The 15,148-nt window shown below is 36.7% G+C and overlaps 1 protein-coding gene and 1 pseudogene across 3 annotated transcripts; both read right to left on the reverse strand.

Annotated features, from left to right (window-relative positions):
- Positions 1-1,546: 1,546 nt before the first annotated feature.
- Positions 1,547-11,436, reverse strand: LOC147519233 (alpha-N-acetylglucosaminidase-like; annotated as a pseudogene). The gene is made up of 20 exons (XR_015213136.1): positions 11,179-11,436; positions 10,997-11,070; positions 10,725-10,928; positions 9,865-9,986; positions 9,068-9,149; positions 8,617-8,714; positions 8,030-8,124; positions 7,771-7,869; positions 6,721-6,759; positions 6,429-6,517; positions 6,251-6,279; positions 5,660-5,710; positions 5,085-5,194; positions 4,772-4,865; positions 3,544-3,662; positions 3,362-3,447; positions 2,787-3,046; positions 2,213-2,450; positions 2,050-2,128; positions 1,547-1,968 (listed from the first exon to the last, which is right to left on the reverse strand). The product of XR_015213136.1 is annotated as an alpha-N-acetylglucosaminidase-like (transcript).
- Positions 11,437-11,882: 446 nt separating this feature from the next.
- Positions 11,883-14,304, reverse strand: LOC147519234 (alpha-N-acetylglucosaminidase-like). 2 transcript variants are annotated; one of them, XM_086590895.1, is made up of 5 exons: positions 13,791-14,304; positions 13,422-13,698; positions 13,105-13,324; positions 12,945-13,023; positions 11,883-12,420 (listed from the first exon to the last, which is right to left on the reverse strand). In XM_086590895.1, the coding sequence occupies exons 1-5, from the start codon at positions 13,837-13,839 to the stop codon at positions 12,185-12,187; spliced, it is 861 nt and encodes a 286-aa protein (XP_086447021.1). In that variant the 5' UTR covers positions 13,840-14,304; the 3' UTR covers positions 11,883-12,184. The 2 variants fall into 2 exon arrangements, with proteins under 2 accessions (XP_086447021.1, XP_086447022.1); XM_086590896.1 differs by having other exon boundaries at positions 13,422-13,702.
- Positions 14,305-15,148: the final 844 nt, after the last annotated feature.

Below are 15,148 nucleotides of genomic sequence, written 5' to 3' on the forward strand. Positions count from 1 at the left end.
AGTATTATGGAACTAATCTCGACATTGAAATTCCTTTTGACATGGGGGTTTTTAATTTGGAAGACAGAAAATGTCGACCTTTTTCCACCAACACTACCTCTGCTTCTCCCTTTTCACCTCCTGTTTGGATTATTTCAAAACTCAATGGTTGATCTTCAACATTTTTGAAGCATTGGACCTTTGTGTCGAAGTGGATTGTACTAGTTACTGCATTCAGTTAATAAACTTTCAGCTCTGCTTAGCTTGTTTAGTTTAGTTTGTGCCGACAGATTTTCTTGGTGTACGATGAAGTACGTTCTAAGTAATGCCATTACTTCGTTGTTGGATCTTAGCAATTAAAAGAATAAGTTAAACACAAGAACACTTTCAACTCATGAGCTCAATTTTTGTTTGGGTTAAATGTTCAAGCCAAATGACAGAATTAATGGTTTACATATTTTTTGGTAGGAGGATTAGCTGTGAGCCCATCGAGTTTGTTGAGAATGAGGAAAGTGACACTGCCATAGCAGTTTCTACCCCCAACACAATGGCATTGCCTTCCGCATAGTAGCTAGAGCCAATACCCAAGTTTTTGTGCACGGTGAGGAGGCATTCTCATGTAAATTTTTTGAATGATATGCCTATACCTGAAGGGCGGGGATTGCCAAAAGCCGCTCCGTTAGTGTTTAGTTTAACACCTAAGTCTTGACTTGTGGAGGTGGCATGGACCTATTACTGATATTCCAATATAGACAAAAGTACCTCTCTTTGTCTGAGTTGTACATAAAGGCCTTGGATAGGTGATCAGTACAAACGAGGTGGTACTTCATAGATTTTTTGCAAGACCCAAATCCTAAAAGAGGTGGTACAGAAGGGTTAGCAGCTTCGCACAGGGGAAAAATGAATGTCCTTCAGGCAATCCTACAAGCTCTGATGTATCACTTTCGTTAGACTTCGTACTTCGTAGAGTGTCCTTCCATTCTCCCTTAAATGTTCTTCTCGGTTGGTTCATTACATCAAGGCATGATGGATTGATGGAAGAGTTCATTTGTCAAGAAAATCATTTACTTTTACGGAATGCACATGCATATTTGATAACTCATATTTTCATTCTTGGAAAAAGGAGTCAGAAAAGTAAAATACAATATACTTAAGCATAAACAAAGAAATAGTGTCTTACACTCTTACTCCAGAAAAATAGGAAATGACTGCCTCCATAACTCCATTAACCTATCAAATATACCTTTCATCTCAACTTTTAGTTTTAGAAGAAAAAAAAACACACTGACGTAGCTAATCTTAGAACGGGTCCTATTGTCATTTCAAAACTGGTTAAATTCAACAGTGGAAAAAGAAAAAATCTCAGAAACTAATTTTTGTTAGTACTTCGGGAAAAAAAGAAGGCCTCGGCAGAAGGGTCGGCGCAAATATCCTTCAAGCAACCGTACAAGCACTAATGTATCAAATCTAAGAAACTTCTCAGTAACTTCGGGGCCTGGCATGAATAAGGTCGGCCATAAATACGCCATTCAAATGCAAGCCAGACTCAAAAATACAATCTGCACTTTGTTTTCTATTAACGCTGCAAAATTTAATTTGCTATCTTTACATAAATCAGGCGGTTTCATATTCACAAACATGCTAAATCAATTAACTAGAACGACAAGTCCACAACAAAGAATTTGGAAGGGAAGCTCATAAGTGCATCTCCCTTCAATGTTTATCTCTATTAAGCTCTTATATCCCCAAAATTTCAACTGAGGTATTTCTTAAACAGTGCTTTTGAAATAGCAAGGGAGTCGCCTTGGGCCTGCACTGGGTAAAGTTCCGTGCCTGACTGCCACTTGTTTGAAAATGAAATCCACTCTGTTTTCCATTCCTCCAACTTAAAACTTTCATTTCGTCTCACACTTGTCAACAGATAATCGAAATATGTTGAAGCCCTCGGCAAATAGTATCCTTCTAAGAGTCCACTCCAAAATTTGTTCGCTGAAAATAAACAAGAAAAGAAGATTGTCAACAACACTGATGAATAATGTCAAGTCACCCGTAAGCAGAGAGAATTATTACCATAATCATGGAGCTTATTCTGCTTGGTTTTTGTATTGTCGTACCACATTGTCAACTGCGTCCTTGCGTTCCACTCATACTATTGAGAAAAAAGAAAAAAGACGTGAGATTGGTACACATATTAAAGATGACTATATAAACAGTGGAATCATGTGGTTATTACCTGTCTCTTCTCGGTAGGGTTAGTAGCAAGCCTTTTAGCACTTTCTGTCCAAGTTCCTAGTAGAAAATTATTGTCAGAAGCGAGCAGAATGTCAATATCTTTAATGAGTTGGAGAAACTTTTGGCTCTGAAGACTTAATGCATTGGCATCCTTTAGATAGAAAGCAATCATCGCATCCACATATACTTCGTTTGCTAGTTTTGAAAGCACTTGTCGAGTTAGGTCAACCAAGTCGTATCTGCCATGAAGCAGCATAATAAGAATTATCGTCTATAGAGTAGACGTTTCTCCTAGTTAGAGTCAAGTTGCAGTCATCAAGATTCCCTCATTTATTTTCTTAATCTGTGGAGTGAAAACTTTGAGTTAAATTGCAATTTGGTGTTTATCTTACATAAGCAGATTAAAATTTATTACTGTACAAGTAATACATTCTTATCTACTTATAGCTCTTACAAGTATATATTATGTGGTCTTTGATTTTTTGTGAAAGGTTAGGACTTCACCCATTGACATTAGTCAAACCGTTGACGATCGCAAGAGAGAGAGAACTTTGTCAATTTAAATAAGCGGTTACCTGTACGTGAGGCTTCCTGCAAGATAATTTCTTGCATCTAGGAACAGTTGTAAGGCTTAACAATGACTTCCTCAGTTGAGTACCATAAATGTGGCTGATTATGCTGAGGCAAAACAAAGGTCGTTTCTCTTGAGGAGAATCTGTTGGTAGTACCCTGCGAGAAGAGATTGCCAATATGGCGATCTTCGGACATATTTGATTGGAAGTACGATGATGGATCAAAATCTGGAAACTTAACAATGAAAATCTTTGTTGTGATCCTGCGAGAATGAAAATGGCAGCCAGTCTTAGAAGATCCAGTCTGAGAACTTTATTCATAACATTGGAATTGAACTGGGTACTGTAAAGTTGCTATTCAGATTAAGCATATCAAACAGCCTAATAGATATATACTTTTCATTGGAGAAAATGATGTGGTCAGAAAATTTCTCATCATAATGCTCATCCTTGTCCTCCCACTCAATAGTGTGTTCCTTAAACCTTCTCAAATTTAACGCAGTTCCCAAAGAAATATGACAAAGTTTAGTCTCCCAAAGAATCAAGTCAAAGAAAGAAAACCGATACAAAGAACATACAGAAATTCTATCTGTGCAGTTGTAGATTGTCCGGTGAAGAATTTCCCATGATTATTGAACAATGCAATAGATTCATAGGCGTGGTACTGTTGTGGCTAAAACAGAGACAAATAAATCTGTTTGACAGCTATTGCGGTCAAGTGAAAATGTGATCGTCTCCTGTTTAACTCCTCAAAACAAACTGACAAAGTTGAGAAGGTACCTCAAGTTGGACTTTTTCACAACGAAAAGCCATCTCAGACATCAGCTCAAAGACTACTGGATTCTGTTCTATTCCCTCCATGCACATGCCAACACCAACCTGCGAGACAATAAACCGAGAAACTTTTCTCAACTAGTGCTAATTGTGAGATCCGAATGGCTACTAGAATGCACCAAGTAAGACTTGTCAACGTAAGACCTTTTCTTAAGAAAAAAAAGCTATTCCAAGTATTTGGATGAGGTGATAAAAAATTATAGATGTACAAACTGAAACTTTCTTGCTTCCAACGTCTTCTAAAATCTGCTGACTAGTTCAATTAAGACAATTGACTCATACACCAGAACACCGATCCGAAACTAACAATGACAACAAATTCAATCATTTACAAACCAAATTTGGTTAACATCACAGACTCATACTACTATATGTATAACAATAAGGTCAAAACATTTTGTATTTGAAAGTTGAAACACCTTCAAAATGCTGAAATCAATATTAGTACAAACTTAGACATATGTGAACTCCGTAGAAAACCTAATTTATTTTTTAGCGCTAAAAGATAAATTTCATTCATTTCAATAAAGAGAAGTACAAGATAAGGAGTTATTCCCCCACTAGCCAAGATGCTTAGCTGCTAGATAACAGGCACCCAAACAAAAAGATGTGCAAATTTACATCACGAAATGATGTTACCCCAATTATATACATAATCAACAAAGGCTGCTTGACCACAGGCCTGCAGCCTGGGCAACCCTAGTCTTTAACAGGGAAAGGCTAATATATGTGATTACAGCCAAGAACTCAAATTATGCTAAGTGGACAAGCATGAGACACGTTCCATGGAAGACTTCACATAGTTCAACCAGCATGGCAAACCATTCCATCACAAAGGAAGTGCAACTTCAGAAAGTAATGTAATTCTTGCAGGGAAAAATGAAAGTTGTAACTACAGAAAAAATAAATAAAAATAAGCCACGTGTGTATTGCCACCACTAAAACAAATGATGAAAACATGTTATAAAGCAATTCTATAAACCCATTCAGAAAAATGCACACAATGTTTTAGGTATCATATAAAGATGATCTGACTAAGGATTGTGGGTGATTATGGTCCCCTTATCATTCCATTACATCTAAAACACCCAGAGACTTGCATATCATACACCACGAGATTGAGAAGTGTGAAAGATATATAAAGCTGAGTATACCATGGTTGAATTTTGGCTAATGCGAGCTTCGACGGGACCTGAAGAAATTACATTTCCCATACATTTCAATACTCCCACCAAATGTAAAATACACCTGTATTGAGAGAGAGAGAGAGAGAAGGGAGGGGGGAGGGGATACACTGAATTAGCCCAGTCGATGAATCCAACAGAATTTAATATTATTAATATTTTTTATTTTGAAAAAATAACAAGAACTGCATAATAAATCAATTAACTTCTTTTAAAATGCAGCATCTTGCATTCAGAGAGAAAAGAAATGAGAAACAAAAGATATAGTGTAAAATGAGATTACCAGACATAAGGAGTTCCATAAAATTGTGAAGACTTCTCCCATATGGGTCTTACTTCAGCAGATAGATCAAGAACTATCATCTTTCCAAATGGAACAGAATGGAGTAGTGCCTGCAGAACCAAGTTAAATTAATCAGAGTTACTAAGATAGAAGATTTTACTAAAATCAATCACAGGAAAAGCTCGAATAGAATTTATATATATCGCTCTCAAGTGGGTATTTATGTTTATGTGAAAATTGATTTCTACTTGGTACAAAGGCCTTCTGAGAAAATCCCATACCACTTCACCACAATGACTTAATTTGTTTTACAGTTTAGACAGTTAAATCAATCAGCTGAGTTCATATTAACCCTTATATGCATCCATGAGAGAATATACGTAATTAGAGAATTTTTAAGAAGGAAGAGCACAGTGCTGCACAATGACAACTTTTCTAATGCACCATCTCACCCATGACACTACAAAATTTTAAGCCATGCAACTGACTGATAGTCTCATATATGAAATCCATTCGAGTCTAGAATGCAAAGGTTCTGAAGGTGAGAATCAATTTTGTAAAAGTAAACATCATACTCTCATTTGTGGTGGCTTCCAGAATTCAAACTCATTTGTGAATAACCAACCCTGCAAACCATTAAAATTATCAACTGGTAACAATCAAGAATAAAAAATGTTTCAAGTACATACATTGGATGATAGTGCATATTAGTTGATGACCAGACAATTCACGATAAAGAGACCTATCTAAAAAATCATTTATCAGTCTTTCTATGACCTACTTTTGCATTCTCTCCTTTTTAATCAATACAAATTATCAACAAAAAACACCAGAATCGGCACAACAAGTGGGCAGAACACATATAGAATCTAGTAGTAAAACACTGATGATTATTAAAAGAGTCCACCAAAAATCAACACATAGCAGGATCAACCATTCAACCCAGAGGTAAAACGGATTTCTATCCACCATGGATGGCCTCTAGAAGCCCATTTTTATAGTGATTTGGCTAGGAAAATGCAATCTAATAGTTATAGACTTATAGTTCACACTGACAATGGACTCTTCGTCATATGAAATCACAAGGTCTTTCCAACATTATCCAATAAGGAGTACACTGCACACACAGAGAGAGAGATAGAGAGAGAGAGAGATGAGGAGCATACTTGCATTAGCCACACAGAATCCTTATGACCTCTGTTGCATGGGTACACCCTAATTTCCTCTGTATCGCGTACACGGGTACGGACACGGACACGGACACACAGACACAAGCAAAACAGACCCTAATTCTCAGATCTCGCCGTGTCCAAATCGTCGTACCCATGCAACACAGCTTATGACTGTAGGACATTGCCTTATAAATAGAAGCTCCAAGTAAGGAGATATAAGTTGGGTCATCTGTCGGTGGGTAGTTTTCATTAAACGTTTCACTACATTGAACAGACAAGTTAAATGGGAGACTTCATAAAAGAGAGATTTATAAAGAAAACTGAGACATCATCCGTGATTTTCATTCATGATTTGTTTTTTCTGTTATATAACATATTAAGTAACATAGCTTCAAAAGCTCATCCCTAAATGATTTAAGTCTCCGGAAAGATCAATAATGATGTACAGATGAGATAAAAGTTACCAGTTGTATATATCAGTTATATCTCCATATTCTGCAAAAAAAAAAAAAAAAAAAAAAAAAAAATGTAATTCAGAGGTAATCAATGAAACACATGAATGAAGATGAAACACCAAAATTTAATAGGTGAGGTATGGTTTTGCTTCCTTCTTTTCCTTTGGAATTCTCAGTAAAATACATCATTACTGATAAAAAAATATTCGTACAAGCCAATCCCAATCTACTATGTATGCCGACAGAACCTTGTTCATGTGTTTCCTTAACTGAATTTCATAGCAAAACCTATGGAAAGTGAGGTTTCAGGATTCAGTACATATTAATACAAAAGTATCACACCTCTTGGCAACCTCAAATGTCCTCATTGTGAGGCTGTCTCGAGCAATAAAATCTAGAAATTAAAACTCCTAAAACCAAACCTAACAAAGGCATCCAATGCTTTCCTTTTTTGATGAATCGAACTTTTTTATTTATGTAAAGTAGGATAGTACAGCAACAGTAGTCGTGGTGAGGAAGGGTTCACCAAGAAAAGAGAAGGAAAAATAAGTAACAGAAAAAGGTGACGACAAGAAAACAAAGTGGATTACTCTCCAACGTGTTGCCCCAACTAAATACTAGCTCCTTAATGTGGTTGTTAGAAGAGCCAAAAAAAAGAAGAAGGGTTGTTAGAGATTAATTCTGCCACAACACTGATAAATAGACAAACACGCTATCCAACATACTGCCAAGGGAATCAAGGCTTTATTATTAAGCCTAACTGCCTAACCCAGTACCCATACCATAATACCAGCTATTCATAAATTATAATATTACAAACTGCGTTGCGGGTCAATACGGACTGCACTTCACTGCCTCTAGGACAGGTTAGTTGATCCCACACCTGTTTAGTGACAGGGGAGGCATTATAAGATGATGCAAAATCTCTGAATCTGATCTACACAAAGCACCACACTGCAGGTATTTTCGTGTCTATGAACTCCAAAGCCAATGACTTCACTATCTTACAGAGTATAGATGAAATTGATAGATAATAGAACAACTTCATATGATAAACAAGATCGCTTAATAAAAGCATGCCCAATTTCAACAAATAGGGGATCTGATGGATCAAGAAAATACGAACAGCACCAGCGAGGATCACCATCAATAGTGTTCCTAGTGCAGGGAGAAGTGAAATATAGCCAATAAATCTTTTAGAGTATTATGGTGAAATTATAGCCAGTTATTAATTCATGATTGCACAAAAAATTTGTGGAGACCAAACTTCTTCATGGATTATCACGTAAATAGAATTTTAAAGACGTTAAAAGATTACCAGTTTTTAAGTCTAGTTATATTGGCTGAAGGAAATGCGATTTTGATGGCTGCTGGAACATTCCCAGAGAATGATGGCAGCACTGAACAGAAATACTGGAATATCAGTAGAATTCATTTTGTAGCAAACATATTAAACTAACTAAAGATATTGAAAAAGCAAAGGTAAAAGGGTGAAAAACATTTCCAAAGAGGAAACTAACATAGACTTTTACAGCTGTCCGCAAAAGTTTTATCACTTCAACAAAACTGCAATCTGTGAACACCTCATATTAATTAAGTCATTTCAAAAAGTACTAGAGGTCTAGAGACAACTAGAGATCAAAACTCTCTTCCAATGTTCATTGTAGTTTTAGACTTTGAGTCATAAGTCTTTTGTCTTCATAAAGTTTCATACAAACAAGGTGGGAATCCACATGATAAGATCATTTTTTTCCTATAATCTTAAAAGACGGGTGCGACACGACGATTTTCCAGAAAGACTTCCCAAGAAGTCACCCATCCTAATACTACTCTTGCCCAAGCACGCCATGATAAGATCTTATCATATAAGATAAGATCACTTCAAGAGCAAAAGAAAGTTTTTACTGGACTCATGCCAAGCTCTATCATGCGAGATAGAATGAGTTTCTGAAGAGCCAACTGCTGATCCAACCAACTTTGTGGGAGAGGTCCACCCCATCCGTGTTATGACAAATATTGGAGTTTTTCAATATATCTGTAAAAGGCAAATTGTGACACTACCCAGTTACCCGCCGAATGTGTAACTTCTTCCATAAAAGATTGTTCACATTAATTTACAATATTAATATAAGCAAGCAACATAAATACACAAACTTCTTGTTTCATATATTTCTTACCTTGCTTTATATTTCACACACACACACACACAAATATATACATATATACATATATCTATTTTATATTATAATAATGGGAAGACAGAAATAATTTTTGCACTCTAATAACTATGACAATTTTCTTCTGGCATAACAAAATAAGAACAAAAGTCAGTCAGCTGTAAGTGCCACCCACCCATGTAAATTTCCCATTCGAGCCCAAGAAAGGAAAGCAGGTCCTCCGAAGAAGCCATCCAAATCCTCCTTACTAGTATTGAAGTTCTGTCATCAGAGACAACAATTAAATACCAGAATGTTAGAGTCTTCTTCTCATTTTGTTTTTCTTCCCAGTAAAATAATGTTGTATATAAATGTGAAAGAAATTAGACACAAAAAGTGAAACTGGGACTGAATAACATTTCAACCCAATGAGAGGAACACGAGTTTTGCCTAAAGAAGAGCCTGTGCTATTCCATCACGTTGACACTAAACATTCAAATTAGCATTATTGGGCAGTAATGGTAAATCCCACAGACTATAGAACAAACCTATCCGGCTATGAAACTTTCAAAGTGAGATAGTTGAATGAACTGCATCACTGGTTTTAACTCCAAAAAGGAAACCAGAAGGTACAGCCAGTTCACATAAACATCTAGTCCACAATAAGCCACTTGTAGGTACTAAATGCCTTCTATGGAGTGAAATGTCTTCAGATGAGTTTGTTTAAACCGAATATTAAGAAATTGGCATTTTGATGTCACATTGGGATCAGTACGTTACTTCTTGAAAAAACCTACAGTTCAACAGTTCCTACATTGTTCAGGATGTTAATTGAGCTATTTTGTTTCAAAAACATTACACTCAGACTTAACGTGTCAATGATTACATACAATAGATAAGTCTGTTCTCAAACCATGCGCTCTAACTAGATAGTTTGAGAAATAAAAACACTGCAAAATTATGGATAAAATACAATTGAAGTGAATAACCATATCACCTTGAAAACTTTTTGCCATATGGCCTCTTGCCCCGTAAAGGCCAGGGGCAAGTTAATACCCTGAAGAGCCATCCAGTCTATCTCTTTCTCCCACCTTTCCCAATCCCACCAAACAAAAGAATCTGGAAGGAAGTAAGTTTAGTGCTTCCATTATTGTAAATATATGTACTGAATTTGTATGCAGCTAGATTACTAACTTATCTACATGATATCATATTCCGTGAGCGGAGCGAACATTTTGGGAGAAGGGGGGGTTATGCAGACAAAAACCAACTTGGTTGGTTTCTGTCTGTCTGTCCTCATCTCTTCCCTTCTTTTTTTTCTCTTCGTCTCTCTCACTCTCCCTTTTCCTCTCCCTCTCCAAACACTCTAAATCTCCACTCCTCCTTCTCCATCTCCACTCCTCCATCTTCCTCTCCCACTCCGCTCACCCCCACTGCTTAGCAGTATACTAGTGTAAATGATTGCAAAGCAAAGGGAAAAATAACTATTTCACTGAAATTGGACGCCATATGGAAACTTAAAAAGGTTCACCTTTGAAGCTGGATTATCTGGCGGTGAAGATTGAAAGACAATAAAAGAAAATGTCAAAGGATCTCAAAGAGATTACTATCTACTAACATACTTGATCAAATAAAATTGTCATTAGTACCAATATATGTTTCCCTCTAAAAATTTGTCTGTCCCAATATTGGGTCAAACGATTTTCAAATAGTGACATTTATAATTTATATCACCTAAATGTGGAGTTAATTATAGTAAGAGATTGGGTTTTCTAGACATGTTAGTTTTGACTTTTGAGAAAAGGAAAACCAAAAAATCAATCTGAAACAAAGAAAAAGAACACAGTCAATACTTACAACTAGAAGTGACAACGTTTTGGTAATAATTCCAGATGCTGAATCATCACCCCCTCGGCTTTTACAGCCGGTAATGATCCAGCCCTTGGAATGGAAGACAACTGGACGCCGCCGGTTCTGTCCCACGAAATATTAGCACTGCACCAATACTTTAAATACCAATGGAGACCAGATGCAATATCAACCCCAGTGGTGCCTTTGATCCTGTTAGAAATGATAAAATTAGGAAAGGTTACTTAACAACTCACCAATGAAATAAACTCTGGGCGTACATTATCTCTTTTCCTTTCACGCTTCTCTTGTAGACATTTTTAATCCAGAAGCAACTGTATCCACCGCAAACATCCTGAAACATCAAACGAAAGCCATTGGACTCAGCCTAACACTGAAATGCTTTCCTTGTACCCAACAAGTACCAAACATAGTGAAAGCAATGGTTTTAAGAAATTTGTACCTTGGGAACTATTTTGAAGTCAAAGCTGGTTAAATGAGTAGGCAACAGTCTCTTCAAAACTCCCATAACTGCAGCTTCTTGTACAGATGAAGTAGCTTTCTTAGTGTCCAGTTTCGTCGATCAAACTTGCATTGCTTCATTCCTTTGAGAAGAAGGGAAAGTAGTCGTAGTAGTAGAAGAAGAAAAGTAAAAAATAAAAACTAGGAACACTAGTGAGAGTAGAAACAGAAAAAGCTGCACAACTCGAAGCTTTGACATGTTTCTGACCCACCCACTTTGAGTACAGTCCGAGAAAGAGAGTGCAGCAGAAGGTTGATGAACATAATATGGTAGCCGGCCATGGGACCCCACGAACGTTTCAAAGTAATAATGCCAAGTACAAAAGTACAACTTCTAACCATGGAAAACGTCAACTTAACTCTTTTTCAGTTCGCAACCGCCCAAGTAAAAAAGAAATAGTTTTGGGCTTTTGGCATGTACTGAAACTTTTTATTATCGGCCTAGTTTTAGGCTTTTAGCATGGCTTTATCCAGTTTTGGACGAATATTATCTTTGGCTTGTGGCCTTCTAGTTGAGATAAAAAGCAGGAGGCATGACAATGTGGAATGAGGTTTTTTTTTGCGTCGTGAAAGGTATATACTTTCATGAAATGTTCATTGATATATTATGGTATTCATGCATGTAAAAGCTAAAATACGTTCATACAATCACAAGTATAATATGGATTGCTCTTAATCTCATTGTAATATATGGATTAGTGGATTACTTATGAATGCAATTTTACAACACCAGTACATTACAGTTTCGTGATAACGTCAGGGCCTGGGCATGACTTGAAGTCATAAATTCGAGCCACTGCAAATGTTTGACAAGCCCCGAACAAACAATTTGCATTTGTTCGCTATAGTAGGGGAGAAACTTCAACTGCCCATCTTGCTAGATAATTTGGAAGCTGAGCTCAAAAGTTTGTCGTTAATCTGGATTAAATGCTGAGCGCCTCAAATTCTCAGCTCAGGTACTTCTTGAACGGTGCTTTAGAAATGGCAAGGGAGTCACCTCGGGCCTGCACTGGGTAAAGCTCTGTGCCTGACTGCCACTTGTTGGAAAATGATATCCACTCTCTTCTCCACTCGTCCAACTTAAAACTTTCATTTCGTTGCACACTTGTCAAGAGATAATGGAAATATGTTGAAGCCCTCGGCAAATAGTATCGTGCTAAGAGTCCACTCCAAAACTTGTTCGCTAGTAAACAAGAAACGAAGATCTCTCTAATAAAAAGCAATAGTGTGGAGCCTACAGAGACTCCATCCAATAGTTGTCATTGTCTTTTCTAAGTTGTGACATAGCAGATCCAAGTGTTTGGAGAGTTTGTGTAATTTTGTTAAGTGTAATCAATACTATAGAATCTATCCAAAAATCAACCAAAAGTCAACAATTGGACTTATAAATTGTTGGACTAGCCCATAAACCTTAAATACTCCCAATTGATTTGGACTAATGGGTAATTGGGATGGCCTTTCGGCTGTATTTATAAATTGAGTTGTTTCGCTGGTCTTGTGCCGAATATTTTACGCCTAAGATGCGTGTACGCTTTGCGACAAAGGCGCAATGAGTTGTCGGAGTAATATCGCAGACGCGTCGAGGTCTCGCGGGCCGTAGGCACGGGCATACCCTAGTTATAAACAGATAAAGACTGACAAATGGAGTCAAGTAACTTAGTCACCCACAAAATAAACAAGTCGAGAGAAATATTACCATAATCTTACCATAATCGTGGAGCTTGCTCTGCTCAGTTTCTGTATTATCGTACCACATAGTCACTTGCGTCCTTGCGTTCCACTCATACTTAATAAAAAACAAGAAAAAGTCAGACGTGCACTCATTTTTAAAACTTTAAAAATAAGTGTGTAATCATGTGATTGTTACCTGCCTCTTCTCGCTAGGACTTACAGCAAGCCTTTTAGCACTTTCTAACCAAGTTCCCAATAGAAAATTATTGTCGATATCTTTTATCAGCTGAACAAACTTTTGGCTGTGAAGATTTAATGATTTGGCATCCTTTACTTGGAAAGCTAGCATCTCATCCATATATACATGGTTTGCTAGTTTTGACAGCACTTGTCGAGTTCGGTCAACCAAGTCATATCTGCGATAACACATGCATGATGAGAATTATCTTTTCTGGAGTAGATATTTCTTCTAATCGAAAAAAGATTGAAGCTTTTTCTTTACAAGTGTTTTACCTATATGTGAGGCTTCCTGCAAGATAATTTCCTGCATCTAGGAATAGCTGTAAAGCAATAATGGCTTCCTCATTTGAGTACCATAAATGTGGCTGAGGCAAATCAGAGGTTGTTTCTCTCAAGAAGAATCTTTTGGTATTATCCTGTTCGAAGAGATTGCCAATGCGGCTACCTTTGGACATAATCGAATGAAAATACAATGATGGATCCCACCACACCATCCTTTTAGTTGTTTCTAGAATATACAAAGTGGTGTTCTTCAGAGGCTGATCCTTAACTTCCTGACATTTAGTGCAGTTTCCAAATAAGTATGACAAAGTTTAATCTCCCAGAGAATCAAGTAAAAGGAAGATTATTTAAAGAACGTACAGCAATTCCATCTGTGCAGTTGTAGATTGTGCGGTGAAGAATTTCCCATGCAGCATCAATTAGATTAATTTCTTTACTGTATCTTCGATAGGAGTATGATTTCAGTCAATCCTGCGAAAGGAAAGAGTGGTTAAGCTGTAACAAAAACAAATGGTGAACATAAAGACATACATCTAAGTAAGTAGGTTCAATGCATTTAGAGCCAATAGATGTGGCTATAAGAATTTTGAAACAAGAGACTTTGGGAAAAACGTGTTCAAGGAAAAACTGCAATTTGGTTCAAATACATATGCAAGGCATCATGGGCATCTTGAAAACTTAACACTGAGTGAAGTCAACTGAAAGTCAACAGTCAACTGAAGGAATAGACCAGGCACTAAAAAGATGTGGACCAAGTATAATTAGGCCATTATTACATGGACTAAAATATTACAATTTCGCCGTCTTTTCATGTAAATCCTCTCTGCTTCTGATTATTGAGCCGTGTAGATCCTTAGAAGTGGTACTGTTTTGGCTAAAATCAATTAAATCTTAAATTAAATCAATTAATTTCAATCACATAATTGATAAACATATACAAAATTAATCATAAATATTACTAAAATGTCATTTTATCGGTTCGGTTCATATTGATTCGATAGAGGGCAAATCCGAAACCAAATCAATATCTTATCGGTTCGATTCGATTTCGAGTCGGTAGAAAATAAATCAAATTATTCCAACTCAAACCGGTTTTTATCGGTTTAGTTCGGATCGGTTATCAGGTTATCGAAACCCATTGACAGCCCTAATTGGCGGTCTATTTTTCTATTTTAATTTCTAAAACATCATATAAAACCCAATTATAGAAGTGCGTTGGTGATGCTCTCACTGGTGTCATCACAAAGATTTCAGCAAAAGGAGAGCTACAAACCATAAACATAATGAGCATGGTTGACATTAAATTCAAATGCAAATTGTCCAACACTCATCCATGAATCCCATACAAAAATAAGTTAAGGGCTGAATTTTGGTGGGGATATAAATTGGACATGACTTGAAAAATAAATACGGGGATATGAGAAGCCCAAATAAAAATGAATATCAAAAATTGCAAACCTGCATATAGCTGGCGAGGCCGACGATTACGAACTCCAACTTTTGCCAAATCCCCAATTTGTTGCCTCTCTTCAAGGCTTGCTCTACTTTTACTATACATTGGATGCTCCGTGACACTCATAACATATTGAGAACCATCCGTCCCATTAGTCTCCTGAAACAGAACATACTGCTATAACCTATTAGTCTCCTGAAACAGAACATACTGCTATAACTTTTTTCTTTCTCTCTTCAAATGCTTTCAATTCATATTCTTGTTC

This window comes from Coptis chinensis, chromosome 2 (genome assembly GCF_015680905.1).
Source record: "Coptis chinensis isolate HL-2020 chromosome 2, ASM1568090v1, whole genome shotgun sequence".
Lineage (NCBI taxonomy): Eukaryota > Viridiplantae > Streptophyta > Magnoliopsida > Ranunculales > Ranunculaceae > Coptis > Coptis chinensis.

What these genes read in the sequence shown, in the direction of transcription:
- LOC147519234 (XM_086590895.1), bottom strand. Translation starts at nt 13,839, where the DNA reads ATGGGAAATTCTTCACCGCACAATCTACAACTGCACAGATGGAATTGC. An exon ending in GTCCTAGCGAGAAGAGGCAG is followed by an intron (nt 13,024 to 13,104) that starts GTAACAATCACA and finishes TTTTTTATTAAG; the next exon opens with TATGAGTGGAACGCAAGGAC. An exon ending in GAGCAAGCTCCACGATTATG is followed by an intron (nt 12,421 to 12,944) that starts GTAAGATTATGG and finishes CTTGTTTACTAG; the next exon opens with CGAACAAGTTTTGGAGTGGA.